Source organism: Solanum tuberosum, unplaced genomic scaffold, assembly GCF_000226075.1.
Source record: "Solanum tuberosum cultivar DM 1-3 516 R44 unplaced genomic scaffold, SolTub_3.0 scf00884, whole genome shotgun sequence".
Taxonomy (NCBI): domain Eukaryota; kingdom Viridiplantae; phylum Streptophyta; class Magnoliopsida; order Solanales; family Solanaceae; genus Solanum; species Solanum tuberosum.
In genome coordinates, this window is record NW_006239797.1 from 12,459 (window position 1) to 32,410 (window position 19,952).

A 19,952-nucleotide genomic window follows, 5' to 3' on the forward strand; every position below is an offset into this window, starting at 1 on the left:
AAGATCGATTTCGAGAGTTCTACTCACCCGAATTCAATTCTGTAACGTCGTACAAATTCCTTAACGACTTATCTAACCACTCATGTAATCAAAATCATAAATCAGGCACCCGATTGTTACCAGATTTCCCTTCACCTTAACGACTCTGATTTCGTCTAAATCTGGACTAGGTTGAGAAATTCTAAGTTACTACTCAAAAATTTTCTTGCCCCAATCTTTCCCCATTGACTTTTCTATAATGACGGAAACAAGTCATTACATTTTCATAATTTATTTATCAAATAATTGAGCATGATATCTTAAATAAGTTTCTAGTTTGATTTATCATATGGGAGATAACTTTCAAGATTTTTAGTTTACTTCTAGTCAGTGACACAATTAAATTTTTTGTTAAGTTAATATTTAAATTTTTAAAAATAAATAATTTGTTTTTGATATATAGGTATATTGACTCAATTTGTATTTATGATTTTTCAATTTATTTATTTTTTTAAGTTGAGATTTTCATTCATTCAAAATTTAGATTTATTTACGATATCATGTCATTAATAAATTAAAATTAACATATCTTACGCGAAAAGGCAGGTACCAAAAGAATGTGTATGTAATTATCCCTTGAGCATCCTTAAGATTTTTTTAGTGTTCAATATTTAAGAAATATGTAAAAATAATGTTTATTATATGTAATCTAATATTTTTTTATTTTTTTATTTTTTACTTTTAATGTAGAGTATTCAATTGATCATGTTTTTATAAGCCACTAAGGTTGGGAGACAATTTTACATATTTAATTATATATTAAAGTAATATATTATGAGTTCTCATTATCCATGCTTAAAGTGGAAACATCAAGAGTAGACTAAAAGAATATTGCTTGTTCAAAAAAATGAATTAGAGTAATATATCTTATTTATGCTCTGACTTTCATAGCCAAAAAAAGTAATCTAAAATTATTATCTTCTTGTCAATTAGGCAAATCTATATTTTTATTTATCTTAGATCCTGAGAAGATATCATATTTCCTCAATCTTCTCCAATTCATTTTTTAACTAGTCAATTTATTCGCGTTTTATGCAGTCACATATATCTTTTCTTATATAAATTTAATTATAAAAATGTAAAATACTTTATAATATAAAAAATTAAAGACAAATATATTGTGAGACATACTGAAGAAGAAAAATTAGTAAACAAATTTAATAGGAAATATACATAAAAAAAATTAAACAAAAAACAAATCCAAATAAAAGTATTGCTTTTTTTTTCTGGTTAATTTTACTTATGACTACTTATTAATAAGAGTCTACAACACACAGTAAGCACACACGAGGTGGTCAACATGTGTGCTTGAAGTAAATTTAATTTGAATGAGGTCAATTTGGTCATTTTAAATAATATCATTTTTCGACTAGTAAACTTGATCGTAGTTCATGTAGTTATTTAATAAAAAATATTATAAATTTATAAATTCTCTCTCTGTCATCTAACAAATATATATTCTCTCTTCAGTTTATATTAAGTGAATTATTGAGGAATAATATATTTTTTGAAAAAATATTCAAGGATATAAATAAAAGGCTATTTTCAATTACTATCCTTTATATTATTTCTAAACTTCTCCTAAAAAACATAAAATAGTTAGTAATATCACTAAATGAAAGATAAATATATTCAAAAAAAATCTTAACAATTCTTTTAAACTTTGAACAATTCACTCATTTGGATTATAAAAGAAAATTCCAATATGAACTAGAGGGAGTACTATATTACCTTTCTTTCTAAAATAAGTATTATTTTGGCGAAAAAATAGACCGTTTCAAAATAAATATATTTTTATAAATTTAGGACAAAAACTAGTAATTGTTTTCCATTATACTTTTATGATAAGGAACTACTCCTTAACAATGTTCAATTCTAAATAAATACTAAATAAATATGTATAAATTATACTCCCTTTATTAATTTTACTTTGTTTGTCCTATTTTGTTTTATTTAGTTCGTTCTAAAAATGAATGTAATTTAATTAATGTATAACTTTTTCAAAATTATGGGATCCGTTTTAGCTATGACTTTTAGTTTAAATTCATATTCTTTAGTTATAGTTTTATTATTTTGAATGTCGGTAATATTTGTTTATATCTTGTAACTATTTTGAGTCAAAATCAACAATCGATAACGAAAAATACCTTAATTATGGACATCTTAATGGACCTCTTCACATTAAATTTGTTCAAACAAAATGTAATTAACAATTTAAAATATCTAAAAATCTTATTAAAATTTAATTAACTTTCTAATTCTATCTATATCAGATAAATTAAATTTAAAAAATAATAAATATTGGGTCCGTACTAGCACGAACACATTTGTCTAGTATAAATTAATAAAGAGAATCTTACCTCAGATTCATGCATTGAATATACTAAAAAAAACTAAAATTCTTCCTTTTTTTTGTGCATTGTTTCTAATTCCTTTGAATTACCATTCCTTAATTCCTTTGAATTACAGTTTGTGTAGATAATAAAAGAATAGATAGAAAGGTATACGTGATTAATTTGTAATTGTTTTTGTGAAAATTAATAATACAGTTTTTCTTTAAAAAATTAAATAAATTAAAGTTGTGTTGTCAACTTACAAGCGTTCATAAATCTGAATTTTATAATTAAAAAGACGGGTGAGAAAAAAAGATTGAAATATAATTTACTTTTAAAAAAACGTTGTACAATATACTTGCAAACAATTTTTCAAATTCACGGACGCTTATGAATTGACAACATGACATCTAAAAAAAAAATTAAAAGTAAGATTCATTTTTTTTCTACATGGCTAATAAGTTAAATAAGTACTGTTTTATTTTGAAAAAAATAATCTTTTAAAGCTTGTGGTCTAAAATAATTTTTAAATATTAATATAGTTATAAATCATTTTATTATTAAAAAAATTTAAAATTAAATTATTTCGTGAAAAGACCTTTTTAAAAGAGACCAAGAAATGGTGCTACATGAAACTAGATGACAAATAGATCAGGTCGGGTTAAACAAAGTGGGTCCTAAAGGAATTGACTATTTCTAAGTGACGTTAGGTCATTTGATTTTAAGCTTTTACACATGTTTTTGTATTTAAATAAAAATAAATATAAATATCAAATTACAATATAAGAAGTATATTTAAACTATTTCTGATGGTTAAAAAATATACTTGATCCTTTTAAAGAAAATTTAAAAAAAAACACCACTATATAAATTAGGAGGAGGCGAAGGTCAATATATATAAACTTAATACCCATGTCTTATTACACAACACACAGGTTAACATAGTTGCCAACATATCACTTACATGAGAAAGGCACAACAAACATAAAAAAAAGTACACAACCAACATGGACAAACAACAAACAAAGCATATGGTAATTTATGTAAAGCTCACATGAATATATATGATCCCATCCTAAGTTGCTCGAATTCTTCAAAAATATTGTCATACTTATGTCAGATTCTTAAAAAATGCAATATTTTTAAAGAATTCGACACACACCTGATGACATTTTTTAATAGTCCGAGCAACATAGATCCCATCAATTGGCATGGTGATCATCAATAGCTTTTGTCATACCAACAACGAAGTCCAGCAAACTTATAAGTTCAGGGACATTATCATTTGGACCTTTCATACTCCAATGTCCAGCTAACCAAATCGATTTCGTCTTTTGTTTCGATTATGAAGAGTTGCTTTAAAACTATCATATTTATCCGTTACATCTCCTTCAAATTCTCTGAGTATGAGCACCTTTTTTTCATGATCTATAGCTTCAAGTATTTGTTTAGAGATCTTCTTTTCCCCATCTGCCATATAAAAAAGAGTTGGAAATGAGAAACAACATAGAGTTGACATGTTAAAAGACCATCTAAAGAGATTTATCTCAATCATAATCGCTAAAATAGTTGAAAAAACTATCGTAGAAACTTCCAGAAAAAAGGCAGGTTAAAGGTATTCTGTTATCCGTTGAAATTAGATGAGGAACCAGATGACATTTTTAGTCAATACCAAAAGCGTAAATGAGTTAGGAGCGAAGAGTGTTTGAGAAGATTCAATTGGCCGAAATGAATTTTTAGATTCTCAGATTTATTGACATCAAGTTCATAAAAAGAACCAAAACTTTCAAGTAGGTTGTGGATGATAAATCTCTGTAAACGCACTGCACTTTTATAGACTGCACCTGCTACTCCGTTTTGATAGTGATTTTATATCTATTTTTTGTGTTCGATATGAAAGTAAAATAATATTATTTTAAAAACATCTGTATATATCTAAAACAAGATTATGAGGATGAAATGAGTAGGGGAGGGGAGGGCAAGGGTGGGGTGGGGCTTATTAGGACATTTTAAAATATTTAGCTTACCAAGGGTATATGTCCAACAAATTTTGGATCCAACAGTTCCAATGTCACCTTCAAGAAGATCAAAACCTTGTACATGCAAAGGAGACATAGTAGAGACGTGATGTGGTTTATTTGTAAAAACATCATGAAACACATCTTTGTTGGCCTTCATTTCTATCTTGACACACAATACAGATTTTAGACCCATTTTACTGAAGACTTAGAAATAAAAAGATGTAGTGACACTAAGAAAATTGCAGAGGACAAGTGTTGATATCATTTACAATGATTATTCAATAATATATTACTTTACTTACTTATTAATAAGAGTCTACAATATAAATATGTGTACTCCTTGTCAGAACTGCCCCTATGCGGCTATGCTTATCTTATCAACCATGTGTTACGTGGAGAAATTAAAGACATCTTCTAGAGACAAGTCATTTTATGCGGGACCAACCTAGATATATATATTTCCTCCGTTTTATTTATATGTCATTCTTATTAAAATAAGATAATATTTAATACTTGTTAATTCACAAAATTAATGCATAAATAATACTATTACTTCTATTTTACCCTTGTGAGTCATTGGTCTTGAAAATATATATTTGACTAACATAGAAAAACTAAGTAAATATTTTATGTTCATTGGTCAAATTAAATAATAAAAATAAATAAATTCATGTTCATTGATTGAAAACTTGACTTCAGAAAAATAGTAAATAATGATAGAATAGTAAACTTACTTAGTTTCTTAATGCACGTGAAATCTAAAATAAGGACATATAAATAGGAACAGAGGGAGTATATCGTAATTCTCTATTTGTACTTGTCATTTCATAAAAATAATGCATAAATTACAATATTCTTCCTATTTTACCCTTGTGAGTTATTAGCCTTGAAATATATATTTGATCAACCTAGAAAAATTAAGTGAATAATTCATGTTCATTGGTCAAATTAATTAATCAAAATAAATTAGTTCATATTCATTGATTGAAAAGTTGACTTCAAAAAAAATAAAATAAGGGTAGAATAGTAAACTTACTTAATTTATTAATGCACATAAAATCAAAAATAGTGACTTATAATTAAAAACAGAGGGAGTATCGTATTATATTGTATTAATGAATATAATATTTGAATAAATTATATTATTTTAACGGGCCGTAGGAAAAGTAGTCTTTTTCCCAATCAATGAAATGAAAAGGAGTCGAGTAGAAAAGAAATTCAAAATTATGTAAAAAGTGCTATGAATTACAATTATTAATAATTTTTAAAACATAAATAAAATTTGTTGGACTCTCAAAATTTTACGTATGCCACATAAATTGGGACAGAGAAAATAACACATATTATTTAAAATAACGTAAAGATATTATAAATTACAATAATTAACAACTTCAAATATTTTTAAGAATATATATATATAAATTGAAACTAAAAAATAATTTATATTGGGTCCGTGTTGACACGGACTCGTGTATTTAGTTTATCCATATGTGTCCCACTTATTTGCCAAATGCTAGCTTAGTACTCTCTCAAATAAAATATACTAGATAAGTATGCCCGTGCTTAGCACGGGCCCAACAAATTTGCATTTTTAGGGATCGTTTGGTAGAGTGTATTAGCAAAAATAATGCATGCATTAACTCTGTGTATTAGTTGTCCCTTGTTTGGTACACTTTTTCATATTATGTATAACTAATGCAGGCATTTAGTTATATACTTTATTGTGTATTGAGGGGTGTATTACTATTACCATGGATTTCTATGTATTAGTAATGCAAAAAGATTTAATACATGCATTAGCATAGTTAAAAACTCAATTACCCCTCAAAATCACTTTTACATCTTCTCCACCATAGTTGTGGAGTATATTTTTATAAATAAATATTTTTATACAATGCATACTATTTATACTATACCAAACTAAACAATACATAAAAAATAATCTATGCATAACTAATACAAGCATTACTAATGAATATTACCAATACACTCTATTGAATATTACATTTCTACCCTCTAGCATTATGTTTGTACACTCTACCAAATGACCCCTAAGTAATTTGTCCTTGTTTGGTGCTTGTAGATTGCGATTTAGAATGTGATTTCTCGTTGTTTGCGCAAACTCAATATTATAAAATTGTGATTTAGAATGTGACTCTCGTTGTTTGGTGATGAGCTGTAACACAAATCCAGTATTATAAAAGTTGAAATTATTATATTTAATTAATTAAAAGCCCATTTGACTTAATTTTTTTAAAAAAAATAGCTTTTTAAAAGTAGTTTATAGAAAATTAAAATTTGGTAACTTTTGAATTGAAAAATGAAAAGTAGGTGAAAACATACTTTCAATTTTTTAGAAATCATTTTATACTTATATTTTTAACTTTATCAAACACTCTAAAAATTAAAAATAGATTTGATCAACTTTTAGTCAATCCAAGTTCTTAAGCACACGTTTTGATTACCTTTATGAGCGGACGTTTGATCTTTAAATTCTTTTTATTAATATTATTCCACATTTATTGACTTACACAGACTTGTAGATGTAAATGTTTACTTTCTCGGCAGATCATGATGAGTCGGACATGGTTCAAGTGACACAACGGCGTGCACCATTCGTCGCATTGTTTAGGTCAGTAACCGAAACTTTATCAACTTTCATCGTCTTACAAGGTTAAGCCAAAAATAAATATTAATCATAATTATGCTTCCCCTGCTTAGCGAACTTTAAGAGCAGAGCACTGTAAATGTATCAAAGATTCGCAACACACAAACATTAAAATATGTCATTCAAATGAAAAATTGCTAATATGCATGCAAGTGATGGCCAAATCAGATAACAAAAACATCGTGTTGCATATTATATACCTACAAAATATCACGCTCCGAAATGTAGTGTTGCTACGTCGGAACGGTCGGTAGCTGCTTAGTCTCATCTGAGAGTTTAATCTCCTTACTCCTTACTGCTTTAGAGATTCTTTACCGGTGACCCAGTTGATTCGGCCCCCACCATATGTACTTTTAATATATCCATCTGAGTATGCGAAGTGCGACATTCACTTATTCACATACATGAGAGTGTAAATAATATACATACACTACATATAAGCCAACGCTGATGTATTCTACGAATGCTTCGACAAAAAAAGTAGACTCAAGGTTATTTAAACCTAACTTCTTAAGAGCAATATGAATCAAGCGTGAAGCGGTAATATATTCCAGTAGGAAGGCACAATCATTCCACCTTTCTTTACCCAGATGCAAATCCAGCTCTCATTCACATTACACCCAGAAGTATATATTTAGCAACAATAGTTGGAAGGCAGAATAGAAAATTCCAATCAATAAACCACTTCCTGCAACACAGTAACAGATCTCCCAATTGGTATGGAAGTGTTCTTCAAAAAAGCTCTTGATCTTCTCCTAGTAATTTGGTAGTTTCTCAGGGCAAACCTCAAAGAAATCCTGAAGAAAATTATGAATTCTTAAAGCTTTAGTACTCATAAAAGAAAAAGAAAAAAAGGGACCGACTTGTATCCATATACTGAGGAAAGGTTTCAGTTTGTAACTTTAACATACAATGTATGAATATTGGTGATCTTTCCGAATTTTATTCAACTCCTCAATAGTCTCTTAAAATGTAAGCATCAAGTCTCTAGCAGAGTATTCCAAGTTCCGAAATTTTTCATATAGTAATTAAGAAGGGAGTAGGACAAAACCAGCAATCAACTTGTAACCACTCTTAGGGTTGGTTCATTATTTTACTCCTTGTTCAATTTGGACCAATGATAATACATCCTTATCAATGTAGGATTTTCATCTATCAATGACAACATAAAAAATATATCCACCTGTTCAATTTCTAACCCCAAAATACCAAGAGAGTTGGCAACAAATTAGATTAGCAGTATTAATTGAAAAGTAATTTATCCACTTAGCCAGAATTTACAAATGTGAGATCCTTGTTCAGAGAACTCAAAAACTTATCGAAAGGTATTGGAGAGAACATGGAAGAGATAAACTGCCCCAACACCTAGCGATTTTTTTTTGAATGGGTGTTAAAGGGGAATGTTCTGTTCCTCATAGATAATTTATACAAATATAATTCTTAGCCTGATCTTTACCAGCAAGATTGTCAAGAGACACAAATTTCTTTGGATCATGGTGCTGAGGAAGCCTCTGGTCCTCATCGCTGTCATCCATGTACCATACATATATGATGTCCTCTCTTGGATTATACCGGAATTGAAAATTTAAGAGAGCTTGCAAATAATTCTCCATTAATTTCTTCTCCAACTAATCAATTTTTATGATAAAATATACTTATATATAGAGGGTTCCGTGGGTTCACGTGAACCCATGCTCCCCTCTCTAGATCATATATAGTAGTGTTATATTTTCTTAAAAATATTAAATATAGATGTGTGAACCCATGTTCAAAGTATCATATAATAATGCGATGATGATTGGGTGCACTTCTCTAAGTGAGAGATAGAAATTTAAGCTTATATCTATCTTGTCTCTTTGAGTAGCACTTTTCAAGTGGTTATCAGTTACACTTTTGTCGTTTCAACTAATTTTCTTTGTTTTTTCCTTTATTCTTTCAAAACTTTCAAGTGTGTTACATTGAGAATTCCTAAAAAATTTAGCATTGTAAATTTTTTATATAATTAAATCAAATGTGTATATTAAAATTTAAATCTAGTAGTATTATATATTTTTGACCTATAATTTTTAAACTTTAATGGTTCATATTACAAACTAAAAGTTAAATCGATCAAATTTATATTTAAGATACATTTTTTCGTAATCGTGCACCCATATAGCAGAAATCCTGAATACGCCTCTGCATGATCATAATCAGTTTTTACATGAGACAACTTTTAGGTTCATCAAGATTTCTCATCTTGAAAGACGACTCAAAATTATACTTCTTGTATGGTTTTTGTGTTAAAATCGAATAATCCAAAACATAATAAAACCAAAAGTATTTAAAGTTACTAATCACCATAATCTATGTTGTCAGGGCTTGTACTCTGCAAGACCATCTGATTGTACCTCATATTCATGCCTCAAAGAGAAAGTAAGTGTGAAGAAACTTATATGAACAACCAACCATTGAGAGTTGTAATGTATTCATCTACCTTAACACAAACACTGATGCAGCGAGCAAAGAATCAGAAAATTAAAATATGTGATAGAAAAGAAAAAGGCATTTATGAAAAGTTCATGAGTGACTATTTTTCAGTGAATGCAAGCATATGAAAAAAAATTGCAGACATATTAAGAAGGGGAAATTTAAGTGAAATAAGAACTCACCTTACACACGGAAGAGCTAAACTCTAAATCGATGAATATGAGATGAAAAATTAAGAGAATTTTTAAAAAACAAAACTTTAGTGAATCTTCTTCTTATTGAAATTCCGAAGAGATTCATATATTTGTTTGATTTTACCTTACCCTGTTGCCCTCTTAGGGTTAACAGTAAAGATGAGGAATGAGAAATTATGGAGAGACATATGAAGAAAATGGAAAATGGAAGAATGATCCAGAAGCGTAGGAGAGGAAAAGAATTGAAGAAAAAGACGAAAATACCCTTACTTTTGTTTTAAATAACTAAAGTAGAACCTTATCCAACTTCTATAGTGCGATGTACAATAAATTTATGCTGTGGTCGTCCTGACTTCATGCTTCTATATAGTAGAGTAGAAAAATGAATTGTTAAGGTGTGACACCCTTAAAAAAATATTTAATGACATAAATCAAAGAGTAATAATTTGTCAATATAAAATAATGTTAACAATTCGTTTATACTCTCTGTCCCTAATTACTTATCCACTTTTGAATTGTCACACTTATTAAGAAAATAATTATTGAAATAGTTAGTTTACCAATTTATCCTTATTAATTATGAAATGATGACTTAAAAATTTAAGATTTTCAAACAGTTCTACCTTTTTCAAAATAATTAATTGAGGGTATAATAAATTTAAAAAAATTGTTCTTTCTTGATTTGTCAAAATAGACAAGTAATTGAGTATTGAGTTAGAGGGAGTAACCCCTAATGGGATTCACTTTATCGCTCCACGTAAATAATCACAAAATATGATTTTTGTGTGTGCTAAAAATAAAGCCTTAACAACAAAATATTTAATGTATGAGCATAGCACAAATCATGGTTTGCATAATTACGAAAGGTAAAAGACAGGACATAGGACTTATTGAAGCAATTAATAAAATTAAAGTAGATGGTGACTCTTTCTCATGATCACATATGCGATAAATAATCACTCAATTATTGCTCCTATCACTATACCTTTGAAGAATTTTAACAATTCATTGATTTTTGAAATTGTTATCGTTGAATATAATGTATGAAAAACATGGCTAGGACCAATTATTGATTCTCTATGGTCGTGTAAGTCCCAATTATATATTCTTCACTATTATATCTCGCATTTTTCTTTTCTTTTCTTTCAACCTAGTATTATATACTTAGTAGAAGAGTCTACAAGCAGGCATGTTGACGACATGCCTTTTTGTATGACAAGGGCATTTTCGTAACTTCCTACTTTTTCTTTCCTCTTGCTTTAAGATTGTACCTTTTCTTTATTGAACCCAAAAACCAATCAATATTTACCTAGTGGCTTATATGTCCTATCAAAATATTCTTCTCTTGAATTGTGTGGGCCCAACCATTGCTCACTTTACAATGTCGAATCTTTATTCATTTTTCATTTAAACATTTGTATATATAGTATTTTCAATACTATATAGTATTTTCATTGTATTAAATTTATTTCTCTTATTCTTTTTGTTGGTTATATATTTAAGAATAATATAAATAATACTATAAATCACAATAATTAACAACATAAATATTTAAAAGTTATATTAAAAAAATCGATTGACTCTTGACATTCTATTGGCACCACATAAAATTGGTTAGATGATAAACATATATTATTTGAAATTGACGTTAAAAGTATTATAGATCACAATAATTAATAATTTAAAAAAAAATTAAAATATATATAAAAAAATCACTTGACTCCAAAAAATCTTCAATGTCACATAACTTTGGACATGAAAAGTAATATATATTATTTGAAAATTACATTAAAAAAGTATTATAAATTACAATAATTAATAATTTAATATATTTAAAAGACAAAAAAAAGTTAATTTTTGAAATCCTATATATGCCACATAAATTAAAACAAAGAGAATAATATATACTATTATTTTAAAATTATGTTTAAAAAAAGTACTATAAATTATAATAATTAACAACTTAAAATATTTTTCAAAATCATATAAATTTTTTGATAAATTCTCAAGTTTCATGGTATCACATTGAGACAAAAAAATTAGTAATATATATTGCGCCCCGTGCTGGCACGGGGTCATGTATCTAGTATAATGACAATGTTCTTGCAAAAATGAAGTATTGATCATTTGATTAAAAGAAATAATTATGTTTTTATTACTAATTGTATTTAGATGTTGATTTAATCATAATGTATATTTTTTTTAATGTTAAATTGTTAAAATACTTTCTTATATCTACGTTTCGAAGCTCGATCAAATAATTTCACCAAATTTGAGTGCATCTTTATTGATAGGTTCTATCTTTAAGGACACAAACAATATATATATATATATAAAAGTTAATTTATTTTTTTGTCATTATTTTATCTTTCTTTTGTGTGTGTGGGTGTATTTATGGTTATTTTTTCTTGTATTACATTTTTATTTTATTTTTCTTCCTTGGTTTTTTTCTTTGTTAAATGCTTTGATTACATGTTGAACTTAAAGTTCTAATAAACTTGGGTGATTTTTGACACTTTTTTGCTCCTGAGTACTCTGGGGAAAAATGAGAAAAATTAAATAGTCTTATTGCTCTCACTGAAATATTTGTAATTTTTTATTTTTTAAAAATGCAAAAAAATTTATAGTTCTTGTTAAGTAGATGATCAGGTGCAAAATAATAATAATATTTAAAATTAGATTTCTTGGAAGTAGTATAGTCATTGAAAAATTGTCTACTTGATTACATTTTCTTAGATCTCTTTTTGTTCTACTATTAGGAATAAAGATTTAGAAAACCCTATCTCAAATATGCGGAGTTAGGTGGGGATTCGTGGGTTTGGACGAACCCACTAACTCTTTTGTAGATCTTGTATTTTTGTATTAGAAAATAAAATAAATATATAAGTATATTAACTTGTTAACCGTCTAAAAAAATGGATTGACAACTCAGTGGTAAGAAAGGGTGGTGAAAATACTTTTGGTTCGAACACCCCTATCAATATTCAACAAAATAGAACCCCTAACCTCTTAACTCATATTTATCTCTTTTGTCCTAAAATTTAAAATCTATAAACTCCTAACTCTCGCTCTGCCTCTGCTCAAAGACATTCCCTTTAGACTGTTTGAAGAGGAGAAGATTTTATGATAAATTATACTATGGGGCCTACTTCGATACAATAGTTGGCTAAACTGCAATTCATCGAAAATATACCATTGAGTGAGGATTTTATAGGGATAAAATAGATGTGACACTTGGTCGTATTGAATGATGACATGTGGAAGGGAACATGATTAATAAAATCAGTGTCAGAAGTGATCCATCTTAAAGAAGCAAAACAGATCGAACATAATCTCAACAATGGACCAAGGTTTGGACATATGAATAAAGAATCATCAAAAATTGCTAGCCGTGATGAAATCGACCCAGAGGCAACATCGAGCGTTACTCTTTTACTCTTAAATGATATTTAATCAATTATTTATAGCTTATCTATATATCAAATCCTAAAAATCCATCCCTATGAAAGTTGAAAAACTATTATATTGTTCATCATCGAATTCACATTATATATTGAATACTTAAATTTCTCTCAATCAATATCAATATTTATTCATCAACTTTAATTATTCATATCAAGATCGTTTGGAGAGATCTTAGTTGAAAATATTGTTGGAATCAGGCCAACACAAGCTACATGTGAGATCTTAACTTTACTTGCTTGTATATTTATTCATCTCAATCAATTCAATCTACATATCACATAAAACTTGCATCCAAAATTTAGTTGTACTTTTTTGCGATAAAAGGTTACCGATGATCTTTCAAAGGGTCTTCCCATTGAAATTTACAAAAATTATAGTAATAATAAGAAAAAATTACATAAGAAGGTAAATATGTGATATGTATTTTACTATATACAACTATAGTCTAAAAGAATTATGATTCATAACCATAGTTAAAGATTTTATAGCAAATTATTCTCTCCTATCTCCCTTGCCTCTCCTCTCTCTCTCATCTCTCTCTACCCTCTCTCATCTCTCTCTCTCTCTCGTCATTTTCTTTCTCTCTACAATACAAATCTAAATGGTATAGTCAGTGATACAAATGGTATTACGTCAATAATACAAATAAATGGTAACACAAATACACATGATGACAAATCGTTATTAAGCAAACTATAGCAAAGAAACCCTATTATATTTCTACTCTTCCGTTGCAATAAAATTTTACCAAAACAGAGAAGACTAAACATTCAACTTACTTTAATCACAAAGTCAAATAAATAAAATTTATTCTTGAAGAAACGAAATAGTACAATTTATTTCATGAAAATACAACAAAGCAAATTACATCTTTATGGGAAACACAAACATCAACAAGCAACCACCTCTTTCAAAGAGAACATGGAAATCCATTATTCACAACATATTACTTATATTGTTTGGATTTTTCCAAAAACATACCACAGTTGTGTTGAATTTCTTCAAAAATACATTACTATTGAAGAATCTGACACACACATCCACTCGTCTATATATTTGAAGAGTCTGAATAACATAGGATATTACTGATTGACATGATGGGTGTCAACATCTTTGGTTAGATTAGTGGCTAATTGCAAATAAGAGAAGGGTTCTGGAATGTCTTCATTTTGCTTTTCATATTCAATAGTCCATATAGCCAAGTTGTTATCTCCTTCATTCTCAATATGAATAGTAGCTTTGAAGGCCTTGTATTCCTCTATCAAATGACCTTCAAATGCCTTGAATGTCACTAACCTTTTTTCCTTGTTTATCTCGTCAATAATCACCTTTACAACCTTCTCATCCCCCTCTATTTTTGCGCAAAAAAAAAAGAATGTAAAATTAGGTTATGTCTATAAAAAAATATTTACACCACCTAGTCATATACACCATTTATACACTATTATACATATTTATATAATAGTGTTGTGTATCTATAATTACCCCCCCCCCCTTCCCAATATAACTTTTTATAATATTATATATTAGGTTACATGACAAAAGATTTTATGTTGGGTTTTTATATATTTTTCCATTTATTAATCAACACAATCGAAATAAAAATAAAAATTATTACAAGCCGAAATATATATAAGTATATTGGACTGTATAATTTTTAGATTTCTCCATCTTTTTACTTATATGGCGAATAATACCCTACAAGGAATATTTCGAACCATCCTTTATTTGAACGTTTTATTCAGTGTATATCTAAATTATTTTTGGATTTTTATCTAAAATAATAGAGTTTAATTTTATTTTTTGTTTAGATGCAATAGCTATTCATTGTAAACATGTATTTGTTCTGTCTTTCGGGTCAAATTTATTTTAAAACACATTTGCTAGCTAGAGCCTAATGTTTTAGACAAATAATTTTTTTTATTTAAAATAATCGAGTTCTAGTTGTTTATTTCTTTTGATTTATCTATAGAAGTAATGACAGATTATTTTTGTGTATTTCTTATTTGTTTTCGGTCCAAATTTGTAAAAGTTTTGCTTAAACTCCATTATTTTTAGTTAAATAAATTTGAAAAAAATATTCAGCCTAAATCATAAAGTTTCAGCCAAGAGGTAACAAAATATATTTTATTTTATTTCTAAAAAAGGCCCAATAGGAGCCGTATTTGACAGGTTTTAATAATTAATAAGTCCGTAATTAGAATAATAAGAGTAAATCCAGGAAAAAAAAGAAGTAAAAATGACTCCTTTTTTTTCAAAAAAAAAAAAAATCAAATATTTTGAAGTAAACCTTCCATAGGACTATTGGACTAATGCTTACTTAATGATTAGGCTAATTGGGAAGAAGAAAATAATTTTCCTATATACTGATTTGTAAATAGAGAAATTGTCATAAATAGTCATGGACCAGAATAAATAATGGTGAACATACGGTTAAATTAAAATAAGTGATTAAAAAATGTTACCGATAGTATAATTCCAGTTAACAACGGAGCCAATAGTACCCCAATCTCCTTCATGTAAATCAACAGCTTGAATAGTTTGTGGTACAACATTTGGAAGATGGTGTGGTTTTTCACAAAACATTTCATGAAATAAATCCTTACAACCTTTTATCTCTGTTTCTGAAATCAACTTTCCTTTCAAACCCATTTTTTTTTAAAAAAAATGATTATGTAATATAGAAATAAAAGTATTTAATTGGAAAAAATTGATGAATAATGAATCAGAAATGGAAGTCTTTATATAGTTGCACTTTGGGGCATAAATTATCAAATTATTATCTCCAAGTTGAGTATTTTATTTATAGTAATAATAATAATAATAATAATGGTGACAACTTAGGGCCCATTTGGCCATAGATTTTCCAAATAATATTTGGGGGAAAATTTGGCAAATAGTGTTTGTCCATACAATTTGCTATTATTTGGCAATATCCAATCCAATACTAGTTTTTCTAGTATTTGGGCCAAATCTCATTATTTGGGGATCTTTTGAAAATTAAAATTTTACACCAAACTTTTATCTTTTTACAAAAACACCCTCTATAGTAGTTGTTTGCGTTGTATTACATAATTTTTTACGTGAACACCAAAGTAGTGATGAAATATTTCGTGGATATGAAAGCGATGATATGGCTGTTGATAAAAATGATGAACAATCGGCTTAGGGTAACAAAGTCATGTGTTTTGTCTACTTCACGATGTATGGAATTAGGGGTGTACAAAACTGAATCGAAAATCGAACCAAACCGCAAATCGAGTCAAACCGGAAAAAAATTCCGACTAGTGGTTTGGTTTGACTTGGTTTGGTATTGGGAAAAAAATCCTGACTATATTTGGGTTGATTTGGTTTTAACTAAAACAGACCAACCCGACATTATAAATGTAATTTTAAAATTTTGTTTTATACATAAAAATATTTACTTTGATATTAATTTTAAAAATATTTCTTATACTATTTCATAGTTTTTATCTTTTAATAAATTATTTCAGTTTAAAACTTAGAATTCGGAATGGTCCAATAAAGATTATAGTTCATAGATGTTTATAATTATAATAAAAAATTAAATTAAAATCAAATTAATACTAATGCAAAAAGAAAATCAATTCAACACTAAGAATGACAATAATATTGAATATTTATTCTTTAGTTTTACATTGGTTTAGACAATTAAAATACATAATCTAATTTTAATTTTCCTTAAATATTTAGTAATGTAACTAATACTTATTAAACTTATTTTAGCATGATTTAGTACTTTTAAATTATGATCATTTTCATTATGACTTTGCAATATTTATTTTATATGATGATTTCATTATTATTTTTTATTGAATATTTTAGTGTCATTAGTACTCATCTCATAATTTGTGTTATTTTCTTAAGAAACACCTTAGATAAATTGTATTTTGGTTGGACTAAAAGAAATATTTGGAGCACAAGTTAATTATATGTTTGTATGCAAACTTTACCGAAAAAAATCCAAAAATCTGAAAAAATCCGAGGTTTATTAGTTTGGTTTGATTTAAAAATTTAAAAATTCGACGCAATGGTTTGGTTTGGTTTGGTATTTGAAAAACCCGAACCAACCCGAGGTTGAAAAACTCGAAAAAAATTGAATTTTATTAGTTTGATTTGATTTATAAATTTAAAATTTTTACACAAATGGTTTGATTTGATAGTTGAAAAACCCGAACCAACTCGGTCATGTACACCCATATATGAAATGATGCTTGTTGCACTCACTCCAAACTACCACATTGCTCTAGTGTCATGGACACTACTTGTTATTTGTTGCAATGAAGATCCAATTGACTTGTAATACAAACTTATGATTTGTTTTGATAATTTTTAAAACTTATGGGAATAAATCATATTTTCTAAAAAAGTGAAATATATTTCCCAAATACTATGGCCAAACACATGGTGAAATTTCACCCAAATTTTCACCCAAAAAATATTTGCCAAGAATATTTGGAAATCTATAACCAAACACTAGCGTAATTTGAAGCAATCTAGATGGAGTGTCCTTAAATAAAGAAAATTGAATACTGACCTCACACACATATTGAATTAATACTGGTTTATTATTATATATATCCATATAAATTATAGATGGGACCAATGAATGTTGACAACTTGCTCAACTTTATACGGCAGAGTACAACCTATTCAACACAAAAAAATTATGCACATGATAATTATAAATATAAATTTTTTGCATCATATTTTATTTAATTTTTCAAAAGAAGTTGATAATATAAAATCTTCATACACTATACTCACCCTCCACAAATAGACTCTAACTTCTATTTGTGGGATTATAAATACAAATTATTTGCATCATATTTTATTTAATTTTTCAAAAGAAGTTGATAATATAAAATCTTCATACACTATACTCACCCTCCACAAATAGACTCTAACTTCTATTTGTGGGATTATAAATACAAATTATTTGCATCATATTTTATTTAATTTTTCAAAAGAAGTTGATAATATAAAATCTTCATACACTATACTCACCCTCCACAAATAGACTCTAACTTCTATTTGTGGGATTATAAATACAAATTATTTGCATCATATTTTATTTAATTTTTCAAAAGAAGTTGATAATATAAAATCTTCATACACTATACTCGCCCTCCACAAATAGACTCTAACTTCTATTTGTGGGATTATAAATACAAATTATTTGCATCATATTTTATTTAATTTTTCAAAAGAAGTTGATAATATAAAATCTTCATACACTATACTCGCCCTCCACAAATAGACTCTAACTTCTATTTGTGGGATTATAATAGGTAGATGTTGTTTTTTGAGTCGAGCGTATAGCAGAAACAATCTTTAAGATATACATACACTTTAATAGTTAAAAATAAAAATTGTGTTTAAGTAAAATTTAATAAAACAATGACATGAGTATCTTATTATTTTTACTTGAGACTTTAAATTTTTTAATATTTATTTTCATAGTCAAACACTCAAATAATATTCCACCAAAAAATATTCAGATATTTACTTACATTGAGTAATTCATACTTAAGAAGCAGTTGTCATGATGTTACTGATGATGTTTTCCAGATAATAAATTTGATACAAGATCTGGGTGACATAGAAATTAGAAATCATAGAAAATTTATTATTTCGCCGTCTCAAAATAAATATTATTTTTTATTTATTTTACATCCACTAAGAGAAAAATATAAGATTTTTTTTTTCATTTTACTTTATACTTTATTTGTCATATTTTATTTTGACATAGCGTTTTCAAAAAAGCAAAAATATTTTTGATTTTTGTGATTTCAAACTAAAAATGTGTCAAATATACTAAATATCTTTTGATTTTATGATCTTAATCATGTCATGTGAAAAATTAGAATTAAAAAGTAAAAAAAAAGTATAATGGAAAACAATTACTACTTTTTGTCCTAAATTTTTAAAATAACACTTATTTTGAAATGGTCTATTTTTTCGTCAAAATAACACTTATTTTAGAAAAAAAGACAGTAGTATAGTACTCCCTCTAGTCCATATTGGACTTTTTTTTTATAATCTAAATAAGTGAATTGTTCAAAGTTTAAAAATATTATTAATTTTTTTTTATATATTTATGTTTCATTTAATGATGTTACTGACTATTTTATATTTTGTAGGAAAATAGTTTAGAAATGATAAAAAGGATAGTAGAAAGTAGCCTTTTATTTATATCCTAGAATATTTTTTCAAAATATATATTATACCTCAACAATTCACTTAATATAAATTGAAGAGCGAATATATACTGTGATAGAGAGAATTTATAATTTTTTACTATTTTATATAAAATAACTCCATGAATTACAATCAAGTTTACTAGTCGAAAAATGATAAGCTAGTAATAGCAATAGCTGATTTTGAACACCCTTAAATACAATACTATTTTATTTTATTTTTTAAAATGGACCGAGAGAGTGTAAGACTTAATATATAAATCAAAATTTTCAAATTCAACTCTTAAATATACAAAAAAATCTTATTAAGGAACGCTTCTCCGTTATACGGGGATCTTATAGCAATTCCAAGATCTCCCCCTCGTTATCCATGATAAAGGTGGAAACATCAATGAGTAGATAACAAAATTATTGATTGATCAAAGAAATGAATAAATAACATATCTTTAAAGTTATTATTGTATTCTGTTTGTTAATCAGACAAATCTACTTCTTTATTTTCTTTGGATCCTGATGTTGATAGCTTATTTCTTTGGATGATT

The 19,952-nt window shown here is 27.2% G+C and overlaps 1 protein-coding gene and 1 long non-coding RNA gene across 2 annotated transcripts; both read right to left on the reverse strand.

Moving 5' to 3' along the window:
- Nucleotides 1-3,256: 3,256 nt before the first annotated feature.
- Nucleotides 3,257-15,877, reverse strand: LOC102596549 (MLP-like protein 34). Its single transcript, XM_006367655.2, has 4 exons — nt 15,655-15,877; nt 14,274-14,540; nt 4,400-4,597; nt 3,257-3,842 (listed from the first exon to the last, which is right to left on the reverse strand). The coding sequence occupies exons 1-4, from the start codon at nt 15,839-15,841 to the stop codon at nt 3,685-3,687; spliced, it is 810 nt and encodes a 269-aa protein (XP_006367717.2). The 5' UTR covers nt 15,842-15,877; the 3' UTR covers nt 3,257-3,684.
- On the reverse strand, nt 7,433-10,066 carry LOC107059163 (uncharacterized). Its single transcript, XR_001472525.1, has 2 exons — nt 9,713-10,066; nt 7,433-7,858 (listed from the first exon to the last, which is right to left on the reverse strand). It is a non-coding gene; the product is annotated as an uncharacterized lncRNA (long non-coding RNA).
- Nucleotides 15,878-19,952: the final 4,075 nt, after the last annotated feature.